The following is an 18,984-nucleotide window of genomic DNA, read 5'->3' as shown; positions in this document are numbered from 1 at the left end:
CTTTGCTGGTTCCTGCTATGTGCTGCCACTTCGCTGCTGCTGCCGGCGTCGCTTTCTCTCGTTTGCTGGTTTGCAGTGGCGATCAGGTCTCTTCTGCAACAAAGCTGCTTTCGTGAAGGTAACTGTTTTTCAGTTTCTCTTTACCTCACTGCTCGATGAGTGTCTTCAGCAACAAAAGAAGACTGTCGAGTATACACATTCAGAGACAAGGCTGGAGACATGGTTTTGCACAGATACATCTGGGCCCTGAGGAAATGGGTATTGGAGTTTGCTTTATTGAATTTGGTCTCTGGGCTATGTATGGTTGGCTAGGGATCTTCCCCTTCACATCCCCCCCCCCCTCCCATGGAGGATGGCATATCCCTCTTGCTGACACTGTCAAGTCTTTGGCCTTGTCACAGAGTACATAGCGTGGCTGTACAGTGACTTACCTGAAATGTTTTTCTGCTAATTGAACACTACCCCTAGTAGTACCTCAACCTTTTCTGAATATCAATGGTTTTCTCTATTTCTGGTATCAAACACGCCAAAGCGTCTAGGTACTACTTTGGGCCATCCGTGCAAGAATTTTGTATGACAACTTACAGAGTTTCTCTCTGCTGCTAGCCACTACACATTAAACAGTCTAGCTTATGTGTGCAAAACAAAATGTGTGTCTTTTGTGGGATCTGAGACTAACTCTACAGACTTAGAGAGAAAGTAACCCCACATAAGGGATGTGCTGCTAGCGTAGTAGTTTAAGTAAGAGCAAAACAGTGATGCATGAACAATGTTACAATTACAGAAACTGGACGACAGAGTGATTGGTGTTGCAAATGATGTATTATATCCTTATTGGATATGTTGAATCTAGTCTGCCGACACGTGTTTTGACCCACACTGGGTCTTTCTCAAGGCAAGACTATGCATTGAACAAACATAAAGCAAAAAATATCAAACGTAACATATGGGAGCATTTTTCCAAAAAGGATTTAACAGGGGAACCATAAATATGCATATATGTACATATGCAGTGAGTCAAACAGATTCAAAAAAGAAACCGGGATTCAATGTTGTCATTGGTTAAAGGAAGGGGAACAGAAATAAGGGTCCAGACAGGGAAGGAGAGACACAATAAAAATTAAACCCATAATAAGCGTAAATGTCAAGTACATTACCAAAGTAGGTGAGAAATATGCGTTGTTAGGCCAGGAACAGGTTGTTGAAGAACAAAAGGATCAAAGAGAGAATATTTCTCATTAGCAATCTCAAAAGGGTTACGGAAAGGACACAATTCAGTGTTTACATAGATGTGACCATGTCCCTTATAAGAGAGCGTGAGTTCACTGAATAATGATGAATAATCACCTCCAAGGTGAAAGGAAACCCTTATATCGGGTAACAATGTTCCATACCATAACCAGTAAATCACATAATGTATGTATATCACTGTAGCATGGACAGCCATTTCCTGATGGGCAAATGGAATATTGTTTGTAGGGAAGTATGATGTCCAAACATCACTTCCTGTCCAAAAAAAAAAGCTGAAAAGGGGGAATAGAGACAACATGCAATGGGGATGCAAATCGGAGTGATAAACCTGGGTGGACCAAGGAAAAACACGGTGAAACAAAGGTGTAAGACCTAAACTGTTGTGTTCAAATGTGACGTGCAGAGGAAACAAATATGGGAACGCAGGTATGATTACCGTGAGTAATATGACGCTGGCAAGTCGACAAAACCTTCAAATGGTTCCGTAAGGATGATTTACTAAATTACGCAAATGCGTGATGCTTCCTAAAAAACATGGGCAGAGGCGGTGAACAAGTTATGAGACGGTATAGTTTTCCATCCCTTTAAAGTCCCTAAAAACAAGCAAAATATTTCACAATTCCTATCCCCTCCCCAAGGGGGAGGGTGCCACATTATACTGCTGCAAAGAAATGCTTGCCAGTCCCTTTCTTATCTCAAGCAGACATCAGGACCCTGGGTGGACCACCCGCAAGAGTTTAACCCATCAGACCTCCAGATTTGAGTCATGTCAGTTCTCTATTCAGTGAAAAGATAGAGAGTTACCAAACAGAGAAGCAGAGGATGTGTGCGGCTGCAAGGAGCACATGCTGCTAAAAGTCAACAGCACACGCTGCATCGTTATCAACCACAGCGTCTCACTAAACAGACTCGTACAACTGTGCTGCAGAGCGGCTCTTTGCAAAACCTAAAAAACCCTCTAAACTTATCTGGGACTTCACTGCAATGTGACTCACTAACATTAACTGGGACATTTGACAAAGCTGGCTGCAATTCTTGTAGCATGACGCCCCCTCACACCGGAAAGATAACAAAATAGGAGGATAAGAATGGTGACGGGGAAACAGGAAGGTGTGGGTTTTTCAAGAGAGGCCAGAGGAGGAGGAGATGGCAAACCAAGAGACCAGCAGGATGAACGACAGTGGACTAGAGTGTGGAGGTGTTTTGGCGAAAAGGTGAGGAATTGGTTGGCGAAAACAAGTGGTACTGTGTGGCGAGTGTGCGAGCAAGTTAATGTGAGTGAGAGTAATGGAGGAAGTGTAGAGAGTGAGTGGGTGGAAAGCGATTGTGAGCATGGAAGAAGGGTGGCTAATTGGCTAATTGGAAGGTGGGCTGGAGTAGTAGTGGGGGGAGAGTTTTAGTGTGGAGAGGAGGAGGAATAGCAGTGGAGGGGAGATGAGTAGGATGTGTAGGAGGATGTAACATTCGGACAATGGAGGTTGTAGAAAGAAAGACATCTGAGAGGCAGAGGATGAAAGCTTAGGACAAGAGAGATGATCATCTGGGTATGGAAGGAAGAGCATGAAGTAGCTTGAGTGTCTGAAAAGTACAAACGTACAGACCAATAGAACTAATACAAATATTAGAGTAGGTCTAGCCTTGAAAGTCCTGGAGGGATATTAGACAGACAGGACAAGAGCCAGATAGGCAGCAGTAAGACAGTGGTCAATGAGCTTTATATATACTAACCTGAGAAGCTTGGATACCTGGACTAGGATCAGAACTGCTTACTTTAGGCAAGGGACAACCCTTAGCGCCCTGCCAAAACCTCTAATAAAACCCTTGAACCATCTCTTGGAGTTGGTGTGTTCTTTGGATCATCAGTGACAGACGGCACCCAAGCCCCTTTAAATTCACCCGCCACTGATGCATGTTCACACAAACGTCCAGAAAATATGTTTTGGTGGCGCAGCAACCTATGCTACATGGCCCATTTTTGTAATTTGTGCATCCAGCAATGCAAAAACTGTGGTAGAGTCACTCAGTGCTTGGGGACTCCAGCCCTTGGGGCTACAGGAAGTGCAGTCGTGCTACCGGGAGGAGTCATCCAATACTGCAGGACTCCCTTCAGACAACCATGTCCTTGTTTTTGCACCACTCTGTGCAAGCTCAGTTGCATCTGTCTTCTAAAGTTATGAGATCCCCCCCCTGCCAATCACCTGTGGTTTGTGTGCTTCTGTCACCTCTCTGAAGCCATGTTTCTGTTGTGTAGTAGGTTGTGGTGTTCCACACACCTGCATTTATCTAGTCACTTCTCTTTCAAGAGTATTGTTGGGGAACAGGAGGCTACAGTTCGGTCATTAATTAGAACGCCCCTTACGATTGGCCCTGCATTTATTCCAGTAGGGCGATATTGCATAGCGCGCTTCGGGTGGCCTGACATTATTTCTTTCAGGAAGAATGCATACACAAGTTTTGCAATGTCGGCAGTGAGCATTTGAATGCACATTTTAATGCATGATGTGGGAAAATGTACAATTGGGAAATTGAAGGCTTTTCTTATGCACTTGCTGCAACATATCCTCTAACTTTGTGTGTTTTTTTTCCCCTGCTCAGCTCATTACCATCCATCTCCCATTGTCTTTCACCATCTAATATTTTTTTGTAACTTGCTATTTTTTGGACCTTCACATGCTTTGCATACTCCGGCCTGATCATTTAGTGGTTCAAATAATCTCTCGAAATAGTTGAAACATTCGGCCTGCTTCAGCAGAGTGCGATGAACCAGTAATAAGACGCAGGCACGGAGGACCCATAGTGATTACTATAGACTTTTATTGAAAGGGTTGAACAAGGCCTGACTGTCCCTGTACTAGGAGGTATTTCCCTACCTCAACCAAAAATAAGGGTCTGTCCAGTGTCAAGATGTCCAAAATGAAATGTCCTGTGTCCGAAATCCTATCCTTGCTTTCACGCTTCAAAAGTAACTTTAAGGTGCTAAGGGTATTGTCTCTGGCCTAGTAAGTGCACAAAAGTTCAAGTTCAAAAGAAATGGAAAACTCCAACAAAAGATTCCGAATGAACAAGATTCACAGTTCCGGGGATAAATCCCTTCCCCTTGGTTTCCGTCCTCTGCACAAACAGTTAATGTTCCTGGGAATGACTCCCTTACTCGGGGTTCCTTCCATAACAAAAGAAACAGTTCAAACAAATCAGATTCTTAAGGGCATGCGCCTTCCTTATGATTCTCTTTTTAAAAAAAAGAAAAGAAAAATGTAACTCAAAGGCGAGCCACAGACCGCAGAATGCCCGGTATACTCCCCTGCAAGGCTCCCTACCTCCCCAGTTATTACTTCACTTTCCCAGGGGCAAATCTCTTCATTGGGGCTTTCTTTATGTTGTTCACTTTCACTTTTATAAAGTCAACTTACTCTCATGCCAGGGCTTTTCTTTGTGTACTTCACTCTCACACTTGGGAACTTGCCTTTACTTTCCTGCCAGGTCTTGTATGTATTTCCCTAAGTTTGTGGCTTGCAGTTTCTTTCAAATGCTTGACGTTGCCTGGTATACTGTCCTGCCAGGACTTATATGCAGCTTTCTTTCTTCTTGCCCATAAAGTAATATTTGCCCAATGTCAGTTTGAAAACTCTTGTTTAAAGCAGTTCATTTTGCGTTCTGTACTTTCAGTTACTTTGTTTCCATTTTTACATGTGAGGCCAACAACCTGTTCACGGTCTGTTTAAAAGCCCCTTTAAACCCTTTACGGGCTTCACAGTGTCTCTTTCGTTATTGATGTGGAGCAGCATCCACCCTCAAGAAACCCGCTAACCCGTTCTCCTTCCGCGGGATTACCGGATGCTTTAGTGGTCTCTCGCGGCTCTCTGTTCTCTCTTCTCAGGTTACCTGCCCTGCATGCGGTCTGTCAGTTGCTATACCTTCGCCGTGCCTCGTTCTGCGGTATGCGGCACCTGCTGCCTCTCACTTTCTGGCAGCAAGCCACTTGTCATTCGCTTTCCCTAACACCGGGAGGATTTCCTCCAGCACCGCTCTCCCAGCGTGCTGCGTTGCAGCGTGCTGACCACTGGCTCTCCAGCTTGTGGCATCACTCCGGTCAGGCACCTTTCCTTTTCGTTCCTGCTCTCCTAGTCCTTCACCTCTGTCAGCTGCTGTGAATTTAAACTTCCTGGCAAGGTGGAGTGCCATCCAGAGACTAGACCGTTGCGTTGGCTTCTTGGTCTTAGTCATCTTCATTGCTCCTGTCCTTTTCCTCATTCCAGTACCCCATAAACATGGGATTGAAAAACAGTTCTGGGTGTATTACTTTGACAAGTGTTATCAGTAAGGTTTATAGATTGATGGGAGCTAGCACAGTAAGCTATATAAAATGAGACCTGGAGGGAACATCCCTAAAAGGGAAAGGTTGGCATGTGTTTTCATCCGATGATGGCATGCCAGCCCACCCACCTCCCCCCCCCTTTTGCGTGTCACATCCCCCTATGTGAACCTCCCCCCTATAAGCTGCCGCCAGGGCAGAATCTGGTAGCGGTTGCCGTCCCCTTGCCACATGGAGAGAGGCTATCCCAGGGAAAGGAGTGATGACGTCATCAGATTCATCACAAGTTAATATCTTTAATCAGAAACAAATGTCTTGATCCTCTTGAGGTTGACTTTAGTTTCACATTATTTTTTCCACTGTTCTGTTTGGTCTGAAATCAATCCCTTTTTGGAATTTACATTTCCCAACGCCTGTATGAGGCACCTTTGACAAACTGCAGTGTTTTGTTTCATCATTTGTCTTTTCTTTAACAAGTACATTTATTTTGTTCGTTGACTGTCTGAGGAGAAGCACAACTAATACAAGAGAAGTGATAGAAGGGTAAACATTTCAGAAAAGTGTGGAGTCAAAGATGACCACGAGGTTCTTAGCATTGCAGGTAGGGTTAAGAGGGGGGCCAAGGGAGGCTGGCCAGAGAGCGAGGGGAAAGGATGCTGAAGGTGTACCAATGAGGAGGATCTCAGTCTCATTGGCATTTAGACAAACATCTTTGGCGGCACACCAATTTTGAATGGCGATTAGGCAATCAGAGATGAAGGAAGGAGAGGAGGTGGCTGAAGGAAGACTGAAAATGAGTTGGGTGTCATCAGCATAGCAATAGAAATTTGAGCAGAAAATGGAAATGCAAAAGGTTAGAGTTGCCAGGTATTGGTTAAAAAGCCAAGGCAAGAGTTTAGATCCATGGGGGAACACCACAGGTAGAGAGGGAGATAGAAGATAGGAAGGAAACAAATTGTACCTGTTATGGTCGATCAGAGAGGAAAGAGGTCAGCGAGGCCAGAGCCTGATCGGTGATACCCAGATTGTCACGTAGACGATTGAGCAGGGTGGTATGGTTGACTGTGTCGAAAGCAGAGGAGAGATCAAGTAGGATGAGGACAGAGGGAATGTTAAGAGTCAAGGTTGGAGAGCAGGTCTTCACAGATGTTCAGGAGAACAGTTTGTGTGCTTCTGGCAGCTCTGAAGCCAAATTGGTGGTCCTGGAGAAAGCCAACAGAATCGGAATGAAGGTTAAGCTGAGAGATGGCCAGCTTTTCAGGAGTTTACCCAAAAAGGTAGTAATGGAAATTGGGCGATAATTAGCCGGACAAGAAGGATCAGCTGAGGGTTTCTTGAGGAGAAGATGCACAAGGGAGTGCTTCAGAGAGGAGGGGAAAGATCCAGAGGCAAAGGAGAGGTTGCAGAAATTGGCAGGGGCCGGAGCAAGGGTATCGATGTGGTCCTTAATGGTTTTAAAGGAACAGGGATGGACCGGTTTTGGTAAGGCTTTCATAGATCGGACTTGTCTAGCGACCTCATCAGGGGAGAAAAGAGGAAAGGAGAGGAAAGAGGGAAAGGGGGTAGATGAAGGAGGGTCATCAAACCGAGAAGGAGAGCGTAGAGGAGGGGGAGCCGAGGAGAGGGTGGACAGGATATCCTGGATTTTAGAGATAAAGTGAGAGGCAAGGGCATTGCAAAGAGCCTGGGAGGCGAGAGGAGTGGTGGAGACTGCAGCAGGGTTGGTCAGCGCCTTACAGATTTTAAAGAGTTCGGCTGAGTTGTTCGATGCTGCAGAGACACGGGCTTGAATGTGGGCTCTCTTCTTGGTGCGGACAGAGAATTGGTATTGTCTTTGGAGCAGGCAGCAGGCCAGTTTGTCAGAGGATGAGCAAGAAGCCCTCCATTTCCTCTCAGCCGCCCTACACTTCTGTTTAAGTGTAGCTAGGACACAGTCATGCCAAGAATTGAACTTGGCTTTAGAATTCAAACGGATCCTCATGACGGGCTAGAGCATCAAGAGTAGCAGAAATAGAGGAGTAGAGGAGAGACAGGACTGTGTCAGGTTGTGAGTCAGCCAGGGGTGTAGGAGGGTGGTGGGGGGGCAGAGGTGGCAGCAAAAGCCTTGACTGACACACGCTTCATGGGCCGTATGTCCGAGAAGGTGGGTGGCAAACTTGAGATAGGCTTGGCTTGAGGGGCTGAGATGGAAAGAGGAGAGGAAGCAGTGATCACTCCAGGAGAGATGAGTGGTGAGGGGAGTAGAGAGGTGGAGGCCAGAGGAGATAAAGACATCAAGTGTGTGACCAGCAGAGTGAGTCGGGCCGGAGGGGAGGATAGAGAGGGAGAGTGTATCGCAGAGGTCGCAAAAGAGCGCAGATGAGGACCAGGGAGAATCAAGATGGATATTGAGGTCACCAAGGAGGAGGAGTTGAGTGGTTGAGGCCAGGAGGGAGGAGGAAGTGGGAAGGTTTTTGACAGAGGGAGAGTTGAAGGTATTTTGGACCCAGACCCCAGAAAGCCTTGTGGACAATGCAGAGGGTCTTGAATTTAACCCTTGCAGCCACTGGGAGCCAATGAATGATATGGCATTTATAATGCACATATACACAAGTGTTTCAAGGCGCAATGAGGCAAGGGAGGGAAGACAGAGGCAACGTTCTTACTAGGCCAGGTGACATTGAGATTGCGCAAGTGCAGGGGTGGGGGAAGGGAAATGTGCAGGGGGATAGGGGGAGGGGGCAGTGCAGTACATAGGATAACATTAAAATGAATAAAGACCATGAATTAAAGTGCGACCAGATGGTGGCAAGTGCAAGGGTAACTGCAGACATCAGGTGTTGGGTGCTGGTGGGGGGCTGTAGGGATACAGAAATAGTTCAGTCCTGGAGAGATGCGATCCCCGGGCTTGAGGCCAAGGACAAGTCTCGCAGTCCTGTTTTGGATGAGTTGCAGAGGACGGAGAGTAGAGGCAGTCAGATTTAGAAAGAGGCTGTTGCAGTAGTCCAGCCTAGTGAGAACCAGAGCTCTGTAGATAGTGATCTTCTGGGGGAAGGAGAAGAAAGAGGGAATACCTCTGAGGAGGTGCAGATGGAAGTGTGACTTCTTAGAGACTTCAGAGATATGAGGAGAGAAGGAAAGTGTGGAGTCGAAGATGACCCCAAGGTTTTTAGCCTCACAGGTGGGAGCAGGAAGAAGGCCAAGAGAGGCCGGCCAGAGAAGGAAACGAGGGAGCAGGTGTGCCGATGAGGAGAATCTCGGTCTTACTGGCATTAAGGCAGAGATCATTGGCAGCACACCACTCCTGGATAGCAGACAGGCGGTCAGAGATGAGAGAATGAGAGGAGGTGGCGGAAGGCAGCCTGAAAATGAGCTGAGTGTCATCCGCATAGCACTGAAAGTTGGGGCAGAGAGTGGCAGTGCGGTGGGCAAGAAGTGCCAGGTATTGGTTGAACATCCAAGGAAAACGGTTGGACCCCTGGGGAACACCACAGGTGGAGATAGAGGAGGGGAAGGACCCAAGTTGGACCTGGGAGGGTCGATCGGAGAGGAAAGAAGTCAGGCAAACCTGGGCCTAATCTGTGATACCCATGTATCACAGAGACGGTTGAGCAGCATGGCATGGTTGACCGTGTCAAAAGCAGACAAGCGATCAGGTAAGATGAGGACAAAGGGGGTGTTGGAATCCAGGTTGGAGAGCAGGTCTTCACGGATGTTCAGGAGAGCAGTTTCCGTGCTTCTCGCAGCTTGAAGCCAGACTGGTGGTCATGGAGACAACCAACAGATTCAGTGTGAAGGTTAAGCTGGGAGATGGCCAGCTTTTCCAGGAGTTTGCCCAGGTAAGGAGTAATGGAGATAGGGCGATAGTTACCCGGGCAGGAAGGGTCGGCAGAGGGTTTCTTAAGAAGAGGGTGCACAAGGGAGTGCTTCGTGGGGGGGCGGGGGGACTCCAGTGGCGAAGGAGTGGTTGCAGATGTCAGCCAGAGAGGGAGCCAGGGTGTCAGTGTGGTCCTTGATGGTTTTGGAAGAACAGGGGTGAACCTATTTTGACAAGACTTTCATAGATCAGACTTGTCTAGAAACCTCACCTGGGGAGAACAGGGGAAAGGCAGAGGAAGGTAGGAGGGGTAGCTGAAGAAGGGCCAGGGGAAGAGCAGGGAGTAGAGGGGGGAGGGGAGAAGAGAAGGACAGGATGTCCTGAGTTTTAGAGATGAAATGAGAAACCAGGGCTGTGCAGAGGGCTTGGAAGGGGACAGCAGATGTAGAGACTGCAGCAGGATTGGCCAGCTCCTTGCAGATTTAAAAGAGTTCAGCCTAGTTGTTAGATGCCGCAGACGTGGACTTGCATTTGGGATCTCTTCTTAGTGCGGACAAGGAGCCGGTATTGCCTTTGAAGCAGGCCGCAGGTCCGTTTGTCAGAGGATGCACAGGCAGCCCACCATTTCCTCTCAGCCACCCTACACTTGCGTTTAAGGGTGACTAGGTCAGAGTCGTACCAAGAGTTGCACTTGGCACTTGGCTTTGGGCTACAAGCAGATCCTCATGACCGGGGCAATAACACAATAACATCAAGAGTATCAGGGACAGAGGAGTAGAGCGTGGAGAGCGCCATGTCAGGATGTGAATCAGCTGAGGTGGTGGAATGGGAGAGAAGCCTCAAATGACACATGCTTCATGGATTGGATGACCAAGAAGGTAGGTGGAAATAATGGAATGGGCTTGTTCTGAGGGGTAGCAAGGGAGAGATGGGAGGAAAGGAGTGAATATTCCAGGAGAGAGGAGTTATCAGAGGGATAGAGATGGGGATGTTTGAGGAGATCAGAGCATCCCAAGTGTTTCCTGCAGAATGAGTCAGGCCAGAGGGGAAAAGAGAAAGAGAGTCGCAGAGGTCACGAAAGAGTCCGGATAAGGGACAGGAAGCATCCAGATGTATGTCGAAGTCTCCAAAAATGAGGAGTTGAGTAGTCGAGGCCAAAGGGAGGAGGGAGGAGGAGAGGTCTGCCCACTCGGAGAGGAAGGTGGAGATCTGACCAGGTGGCCGATAGATAGTAGCCACGGAAGATGAGTAGACCTGCATAGGAGTAGCAGAGGCAGAAATCTACTCTGGGAAGATCAAGGCTACACCACCTCCGGAATGGCTGGGTCTGGGTGCGGAGAGGATTTTGAAGCCATCAGGGAGGAGAGTGTCAAAGCTTTTGACAGAGCTGGCCGTAAACCATGTCTCTGTGAGACCGAGGACATTGAGGTCAAGTTGTTCCAGGAGGTGGCAGATGTCAGAAGAGTGTTTGACAGCTGGGCGGGAATGGAGTGTGGAAATATGGAGAAGGTTGCCATCCTTGAAGAACTTCCGGGGTACAAATCGGAGGTATGCCCTGCGCAGGTGTAGAAGGAGCCTGAGTGGGGGCAGACGAGGAAGGAGGAGAGGGCAAGGTAGCCAAGGACGAGGCAGAGGGGGAGGCAAGGAAGCAGAAGAAGGGAAAGATGGGACCGCAGCAGAAGAAAGGAAATTGATGAGGCGTGGGAAGCGTCTGTCAAAGAGAAGGTTGGCCTGAGGACCTTGGACCATGATGGTGCCATTCAGGTAGACATTAATGATGACCTTAGAAGAGTGGAAGGGGTCCAGGAGTGCCTCCCAACGGATGCCAACATTAATTAACCCTTGAAGTGCCAAGGACGAGTATACTCATCCTTTTTACATAGACTTCAATAATAGCCTGGCATTTAAGAGGTTAGTGAGGAAGAGAAAGGAGAGAGCACAGAGACCATGTGAGAAGTCCAAAGGTCCGGCAAAGAAGGAACGACAGAGGGTGTTGGTGAGGGTCTGTCTGGAGGAAGCGCTGGAGTGTGTGTCTGCGATAGGGAGACCATGGTTAGAGACCAAGATATCTTTTTGAACTTCTTTGTGCTAGACTTAGTGAGAAGGGTAGGATAGTCAATGGAGAAACAGTTAGAGTAAATGGGAGAGACAGAGAGTGCCAAAAGTGCTGTGGAGGAGGGGGAACAGTGGCGGCTGCTTACTTAGGGCGGGGGGGCGCCGCCCCACCCCCCCCCACCCAGGGAGTATGCAGAGAAAACAGTGTGTTCTTTTCTGTTCTACATTGTTTGTTTTATTAGGAGCAGCACAGCAGCAAAATAAATCATCTGCTTTGCTTCAACTCGTGGATGGGCCTGCAGAGGGGCGCGTCCCATTTTACATAATTTTTTATAGTGTATGCTGCATGGAGCTACTAGCTCCACGCACTTTGCGGAACAGATTATCTAGTAGATAATCTAGGAGGCTGGCGGGGCGCTGGAGGGGTGGCCCCGCCAGCATTAATCTGTGCGCAAACAGCGCAGTGTTACTGTAGGCTCTGATCTCACTAGCATAGCAACAAAATGTAACTGAATGTTCATTGGCTGTGTGCCAGCCAATGACATTTATGAGTGTGGGTGGGGTTGGGTGATGGGCGCGTGCGTCAACTGCCATCACGTGCAACCTTCTCACTTCGTGTTGGAGTTTGCCGTGTGGAAGAGCCAGTGCGTGGTCAGCACCCAGAGACGCTGAAAGCAGAGGGCCCACATGCACGGCCTGGCCTTGCCAACTCCGGTAAATTTGAAGTTTGATGGAAGGACCACGGTCAAGTGTGCTGGCTGCAGTACGGCCTTCATTCCCCAGGGCAGACGGTCCTGGAACCCTGCACTAGGGAATGCAGGAGTCATGATGACAGGGGTCTGTGGTGGCTAAGGGCGACAGCTTGTCACCTGCCTGGGGGCATAGATATTATTGGGTCCGACAACTTTAACTCCCGAGGGGGCACAGCTGTCCAGCCATCAATCAATGTTTGATCTGTGTCCTCCAATCGTCTCGTCATTGAGTGCCCCAATTAGCAGGACCCTGTGAAGGCTTTGAGGAAATGCAAGTGCTGTTTGCATTCACAGATGGGCGCTGGTTGCAAGAGGGAATCCACGTGCACACAGAAAAATGCTCTGCCCCCTGAATGATATGAGAGCATGACATAAAACGTCCCGGGAGGGTAGCTCAGTGGCAACGTGCTCGCATTGCAAACAACGTCACAAAACAACACAGGTTCGATCGCTTAGAAACCTCTCCTGTAACAGCGCCTCGATGACCCCGGGCTGTGTGAACGCGTTAAAAATGCACATAAATAAGTAACTGCGTAGGCAGGCCTACACGAGACAGAGGGGGAGCACGGCGAGGGAGGACAGGTAGCGAAAGCAGAGAGTGGGAGAAAAGAGGCCGTTGGATGAAATGGCCCAATACCCTAACACACATTGGCAAAGCCACGCTTTTTTTAATACTCAGACATGTTTCCCCATTCATCTATTTTTACCTTTGCAACCTCTACATATTACAAATGATGCTGATAAACTAAATGCCAGGTTACTGGCCTTGTCCTTTTCTTTATAAAGCAATAACACCATGTTGCTACCAGGGCCGGCCATGGCTCTTGCAGAAGCTGCGGGGTGAGGAAAAAAAAAATGTGGCACCCTCCCCTGTCAAGGCCGATGGGGGGTTTAGTGGGTGGTGGCGAGGTCGCCTGGCGACGGCTCATTAAGTGATTAACTCCCCGCTCCCATGCTGGAGTTAATTACTTCATTAGGGCGCAGTTGCTAAAGCAGCATGGGGCAGTCTTTCAAAGGCTGCCCCATGCTGGTTTTAGCATCAGCGCCCTATTGTAATGAAAAGTGCTCCTTTCCCGTGCTGTAGTGGGGAGTTAGTCTCAACTGTAGCTTTAGAGGATTCAACGTGGTCGTCTTTACCAGAGGCTCCTTGTTTCTTCTTGCCTGCTTTTTGTTTGTCTCTGAGGTGACCTCGATTTCGACTCTCTCCATCTCCCTCCGAGACAGTCCGATAAGCCAACATGGTTGGGGTTGTACTCAATGGTTTGTTCTAACGTGGCGTTACTTTAGCGCCGTGTGACTGTAACTGTAATGGTATTAGGAACCTCACTGCGGTGCTTAATGTGAGGAATCTGAAGCATGCCGCTTACCAACCTTGTATGGATTATCAGGCAGCATACTGTAAATATCTAGACAGCCCCCCTAGCAACACCCATGGCTCCAGGACCGTCCTGGAGCCCTGCACTGGGCCCCTAGGGAAACATTGTTGGACTGCACTGGTCGACAGGCCAGTTAGGGCACTGCGACTGCATTGAGGCTCTGTGGTGGTGGTTCGCTGAGCTCTCACCTAAGTGCGGGACTAGCACTTGTGTGATGTGACAAATGCCTTCTCGAGTCTTGCGTTGATCTTTTCAGTGAACATTCATGTTGTTTCTAAGTTAGAAACAATACAAATGTTCGCCGAAAATATAAGCGCAAGAGAAGGCATTTGGTCTTGAATGCAGCGTTGTCTGTGCTGTATTCCCAGAGGCCCTTTTACTGTGAGAGGCGTCTGCACACAACTGGGCCATACAATTGTCTCGGGCACCATTGAAAAAGTTGCCCACCACAGTTGCAAATGGCAATTCATTCCTTTTATGACACTGTTTGAATATTACCCAAGGGGGCGTTTGTTTGATAAAATGTGGTGCAAATTGTGCATTTTAATTCAGCAACTCTGCTCAAAACTAATAGCTGTGTGGTGAAGTAACATCAACCTAGCTCACATTGACCAACAAAGTGACCCACTTTGACCCAAAAACTGGCCCACACTAGCATTTTGTGTTTTTGTTTGAGCAATGGGCCTAATGCCCTATAGGCCAGTCCAAGTGACAGCCTGAAGGGCTGCAGCAAATGAATTTTGTAATGCGAGCTCTGCAAAACGCACATTTAATGTCCCAGAATGAAAACATTATAGAAAATGATCTATTGCCATTTTATATGACTGACTGTCACATGGTGGTAGTTGCTGGGCCTTGAGGCCCCTTTCACTTGAAAAATGTTGAAAGGCCCTGGTGCCATCCCCGCCCCCTGCTCCCTTAACAGTAGGCACATATCCTTGGAACAGAAAGAGGTGGTGGTGTGGCATCTGACCCCACAGAGCCCCTTAGCGACAGGCATGGGGGCAGTCTGAGCAACTCCAGATTTGGGAAAGTGACAGTGGTTTTAGTGTTATGTGCGGTCAATAAAGCACTGGGCCAAAGCATTTGTGCACTGCTGATGGTTTATTAATTGTACTCTAAACGTTATGCATGCATCATAGTACCATTTTTAATACAAGCTGCTGTAAAATACACCACACTTGCACACTTATGTACCACCATTAGTTTGTAAAACCTAATGCTTTTTATGTCCTATTTCGGTGGGTTTGTACAGTAAATTGCACATTTTGGAGGCCATTTTTCAAAATGTTCGTGGGGGGAGAACCCCCAGCCACACCCTTTTGTGTGGTGTGGGCTCAAGTGCTGCGCATGCTCGCTCCCTAATTCGCCCTAGGAAAATTACGCCCCACCAGCTTTCAAACTCACGAGCCGCCACTGAGGGGGAAGAAAGAGAGTAGTGGAGGGAGGGTGGTGGGGTAGACAGGATGTGGGGAAAAGCAGGAAGGGGTAGCACAGGGTAGACACTGGGCACAGCTAAATTAAAAACAGCAAATGTTACCGCCAAATGTTAGTAACAGTTGCTGCTGTTTTGAATTTAGCTAACAGCCAAGTTCAGAACTGCAAATGTTACTAACAAATGTTATCTAAATTCAAAACAGCAGCAAATGTTAGCTAAATTTAACACAACAGCAAATGTTACTAGCGGCCAAGTCCAGAACAACAGCAAATGTTCTGAACGCAGTCCAGTCACAGGCCATAGGTGTGGGAAAAAGGGTGAGAAGGGCTGAAGGTGGAAAAAGTCAAGGGTGTAGAATGGCCAGATAGGGGTGACTAACCCATGATTGCAGAGGTGATAGTTTCAAGGTAGTTCAGGGTTCCAGGAAGATGTTTGAGCACCATCCTCCAGGTGCATAGAAAGGTTCCAGGGAGGCCTCACGCACCGAACCGGCAGCGGACAGGGAGCAGACAGGGGCCCTGTTGCTGGCCTTAGGTGTCTCGGGCCCGCTCCTGCCTCGCGGTTTCTGGGATTGGTTGAAGAGCACCAGCCAACCAATTGGGAGGGGGGAACAGGCTCAGCAGGCAACGGAGGGCTGTAAAATCCCTGCAGGGCAGCCATCTTTGTAGGGCCTCAAGGCCCATGCAAACTGAGTGTGCAAGGAGGCAACAGCAGCACACAGGCCGCAACAGGGCAAAGGCAGCTTTCCTTGGGGGCCGAATACAAATTTAAAATGCAAAATTCAATTATGCATTATCAATCCAATTCCTTGCGCCGAGATGCATGCAGCAGAAATGCACCCCAGAAATATGCTCACCACATGTGGGAAGACAAAGGGGGTCCAATGCAGCAAGATGTAAGGGTGGAGAGGGAGCTCCGCAGCAGGTCTTCAGGCAGTGACCTCCAGGACCCGGCCCCCTCGCCGGACTCCAGCACGGTCGGCTGCCCCAAACCCCCCAGGCAATACGGCGCTGAAGTGCCTAAGATTTGCATACAGCTCCCCACCGATGCTCCGTAGCTGGCCACCATCGCTTACTTGCCTGCGCACATTAAAGCTGTAGCCCGAGTCCGACTTGAGGATGCGCACAACACGCGGACGCCCATCCCTCCAGCAGGTACCACCTGGACCTCCCCGTTCCTCTGCGGACTAGGGGTGTCACGGTATTAGTTTTATGACGGTACGATAACCTTCTTGCCAAATTACGGTATATCATGGTTATCGCGGTATAGCAGGTGGAGCTAACTAATCTTAACAAATATTTTCTAAAAGGTCATAAATTGACAGATTTATCATCACAAACAAAACCAGGCACCCAGGGCCAGAATTGGGCTTTTCAACATACTTTCCACTGAAATGCCTTGCTTCCACCAAACACAAACATGTGTGGAGAGGAGGGGGGGGCTGCTGCAACTGGCAAAGCAAACTGAATAGCTTTTCTTAAGTAGTCATTTAGGCTTTATGCTCCCCCACTGGCTACTGGTGAAGATGAACATGTTGCCATCTTGATAACCTGCATGCCACCGATCAATGGAGGCTGATGGTAGTATACGCTTGTGCGCATATATATACACACACACACACACACGCGCACACGCACACACGTTTAGAGAACTTTATCCATTAGAAATATATAAACCCCAAAGCCGCCAACCCAAAGTAAACCCTTTTCCTTCTTGGCACTGTATCTATTCTTCCTATTGCTAACATATTGATTTTGTGTCAGGCACGTGTGGTTTATGGAATGGCATTAAAAACTGCTCCAACTGAAACTACTTGGCAGACGGCACATCCAACAGTGCAAGACCAAGACTGCGCAGCACTTGCTTACTGCAGCCTTTCCAAATCAGATTGAAAAGCACACTTTACAGTATTAACGGTATAAACAATGTGACGGTTATTATTGTTCAATTAAGTGTTTCACGGTATCTTTAACGTTATACCGTTACATCCCTCCTGCGGATCATCCACCGCCTCATCCGCCATCTTCACCAGAGCAGCGGCCTAATGGGGTTCTATTGCTTTCAGACTTCAAATTTCTTACACAGAGGCTTATTCTTTACAAAGGTGCTCTGTTCCCATCAGAAATATACCAGTTAATGTAGAGAAAAGGGCATATGGAGAACCAATTTAAGGTGTTTGCTTTCGAGAGCAAGAAAATAAAGGATGGAAACACATAATGCTTGTTTCTGTAATATTGTCTAGAGTCTAGACCTTTCTTTACAGACTCTTCGAAAATCTTATTAGTGGCAATGGTTCATCTAAACAAGGCGATGGAGAGATTGAAGCCAAGAGGGTTTTGGAGTTTTTGTCAACCTCCTCCGAGTGTGTTTACAAGAAGCTTTCTCTTCTCATGCACAAAATGTTTGTATAACATGTTTCCATCTATAGGTCTGGTCAATGCATGACAAAAGCATGCAATGCATTTTAATCTGTATAAGACACTATGCTGAAACACTGGTCATACAGATATCGTTATTACCTTGTCTTGGTTTCTCTGTAACTCAGTGGCCTTGCTCTGTATCTCCTCTCCTTTAGGTTCTACGGGGGAGCGGGTTTGCCTTGCAGGTGACAGTGCTGGAGGAAATCTGTGTATCACTGTATCAATGAGGGCTGCTTCTTTTGGGATTAAGATGCCGGATGGAATTATGGCAGCATATCCTGCAACTCTACTGCAGGCGACAGCCTCCCCATCCCGCCTTCTGACTCTCATGGACCCGCTGCTTCCACTCAGTGTCCTCTCCAAGTGCCTGAGCGCATATGCAGGTAACTAGGGCCCAAGCCCAGGTTTGTGTGTCTGAGCCCATGTGCAGGTAACTAGGTCCCTGTCAAAGGTCAGTGTGTGGCTAGATGGCTATATAAATAACAAGATGTCTTTTGTTAAAACATTGATGTAAAAACATTGATATTGAAAAATATTTATAATCTTCTATTCAATTTCATAATGTTTTCTTGTGAAGTGGACATTTTTAAGAGGATTACCCTCTGCCCCTGTGCCTAGGATGTGAGAGGACTTTATCCATGGCTCGGCGAAAGGTGTTGGTACACCTGACTCACTTAGTGGTAAACGGGCAGAAGCAGCAAAAACAGAATGCTCAGTTGTGGGAGCAAGGTGGTTAGAACTAAAGTAAACACTGTATAACATAGAGTAACAGAATGTTGTTAGAACATAATATTGAAAATAGATTTATCTTTGATGTGCAGGAAAAAGGAAACAAAGAATCATTTTTATTTTATTGTGCATTTGTTTGAACATTTTATTTTAAATGATAGCATTTACCATTACAAACATCCAAAGGAAAAACAGTTCTCAAAATAATTAACACACTATGTGTATCATGTACATATTTACAAACCCCTCCCCTCCCCCCCCCCCCACCGACTCCCAGGGCTCACAGCAACATAGAATAGTAATCAGTACAGTTTGAGGAATTTCCCCCATATTTTCTCAAATAGAGTAAGCTTTCTTTGTCTCTGAAAAATCACTCTCTCCATCTCTGCTAAACCATGCATTTCATCAAGCCACATCTCAATCAGAATTGGGTTCACCGTTTTCCAACTTCTCAATATAATTCTTTTATCCACCATTGCACCCCGATAGATCCATCTTTTCTGCCTCATGGAAATATCCTCCAAAAGAATATCACTACCAAGTATTAAGGTCTTAAAGTCAAAGGACACTTTCTCATTGAATACAACATCACAGATTCTTCCAAGTTCAAACCAAAAGCCCTGCACTCTTGTGCAATTCCACAACATATGTTCAAGTGTGCCAGTGTCATGAGAACACGCCCAAAAATCAGAGCTGTCAGCCATTCCTCTTATAAATAACCTTTCTGGAGTCCAATAGACCCTATTGATGATTTTAATCTGGCGGGACCTCTCTGTCAAACTCAAATAGCAAAGCCTTATGTTTGCACACATACGTGACCAATGATCTTCATCAATGGTACTCCCTATCCTTCTA

The 18,984-nt window shown here is 47.4% G+C and overlaps 1 protein-coding gene across 12 annotated transcripts in view; it reads left to right on the top strand.

Annotated features, from left to right (window-relative positions):
• Positions 1 to 18,984, top strand: part of LIPE (lipase E, hormone sensitive type) — a 338,475-nt gene that overhangs the window by 255,440 nt on the left and 64,051 nt on the right. For all 12 annotated transcript variants that reach the window (XM_069640970.1, XM_069640969.1, XM_069640975.1 and 9 more), the window contains one exon: positions 17,556 to 17,783. In XM_069640970.1, the coding sequence (XP_069497071.1) occupies positions 17,556 to 17,783 (228 nt within the window). The remainder of the gene's footprint in view (positions 1 to 17,555; positions 17,784 to 18,984) is intronic.

This window comes from Ambystoma mexicanum, chromosome 1q, assembly GCF_040938575.1.
Source record: "Ambystoma mexicanum isolate Mex_15411 chromosome 1q, UKY_AmexF1_1, whole genome shotgun sequence".
In the NCBI taxonomy this organism is placed as follows: Eukaryota; Metazoa; Chordata; class Amphibia; order Caudata; family Ambystomatidae; genus Ambystoma; species Ambystoma mexicanum.
Note: the sequence above shows the minus strand (reverse complement) of the source record. Positions and strands in the feature narration are given on the sequence as shown.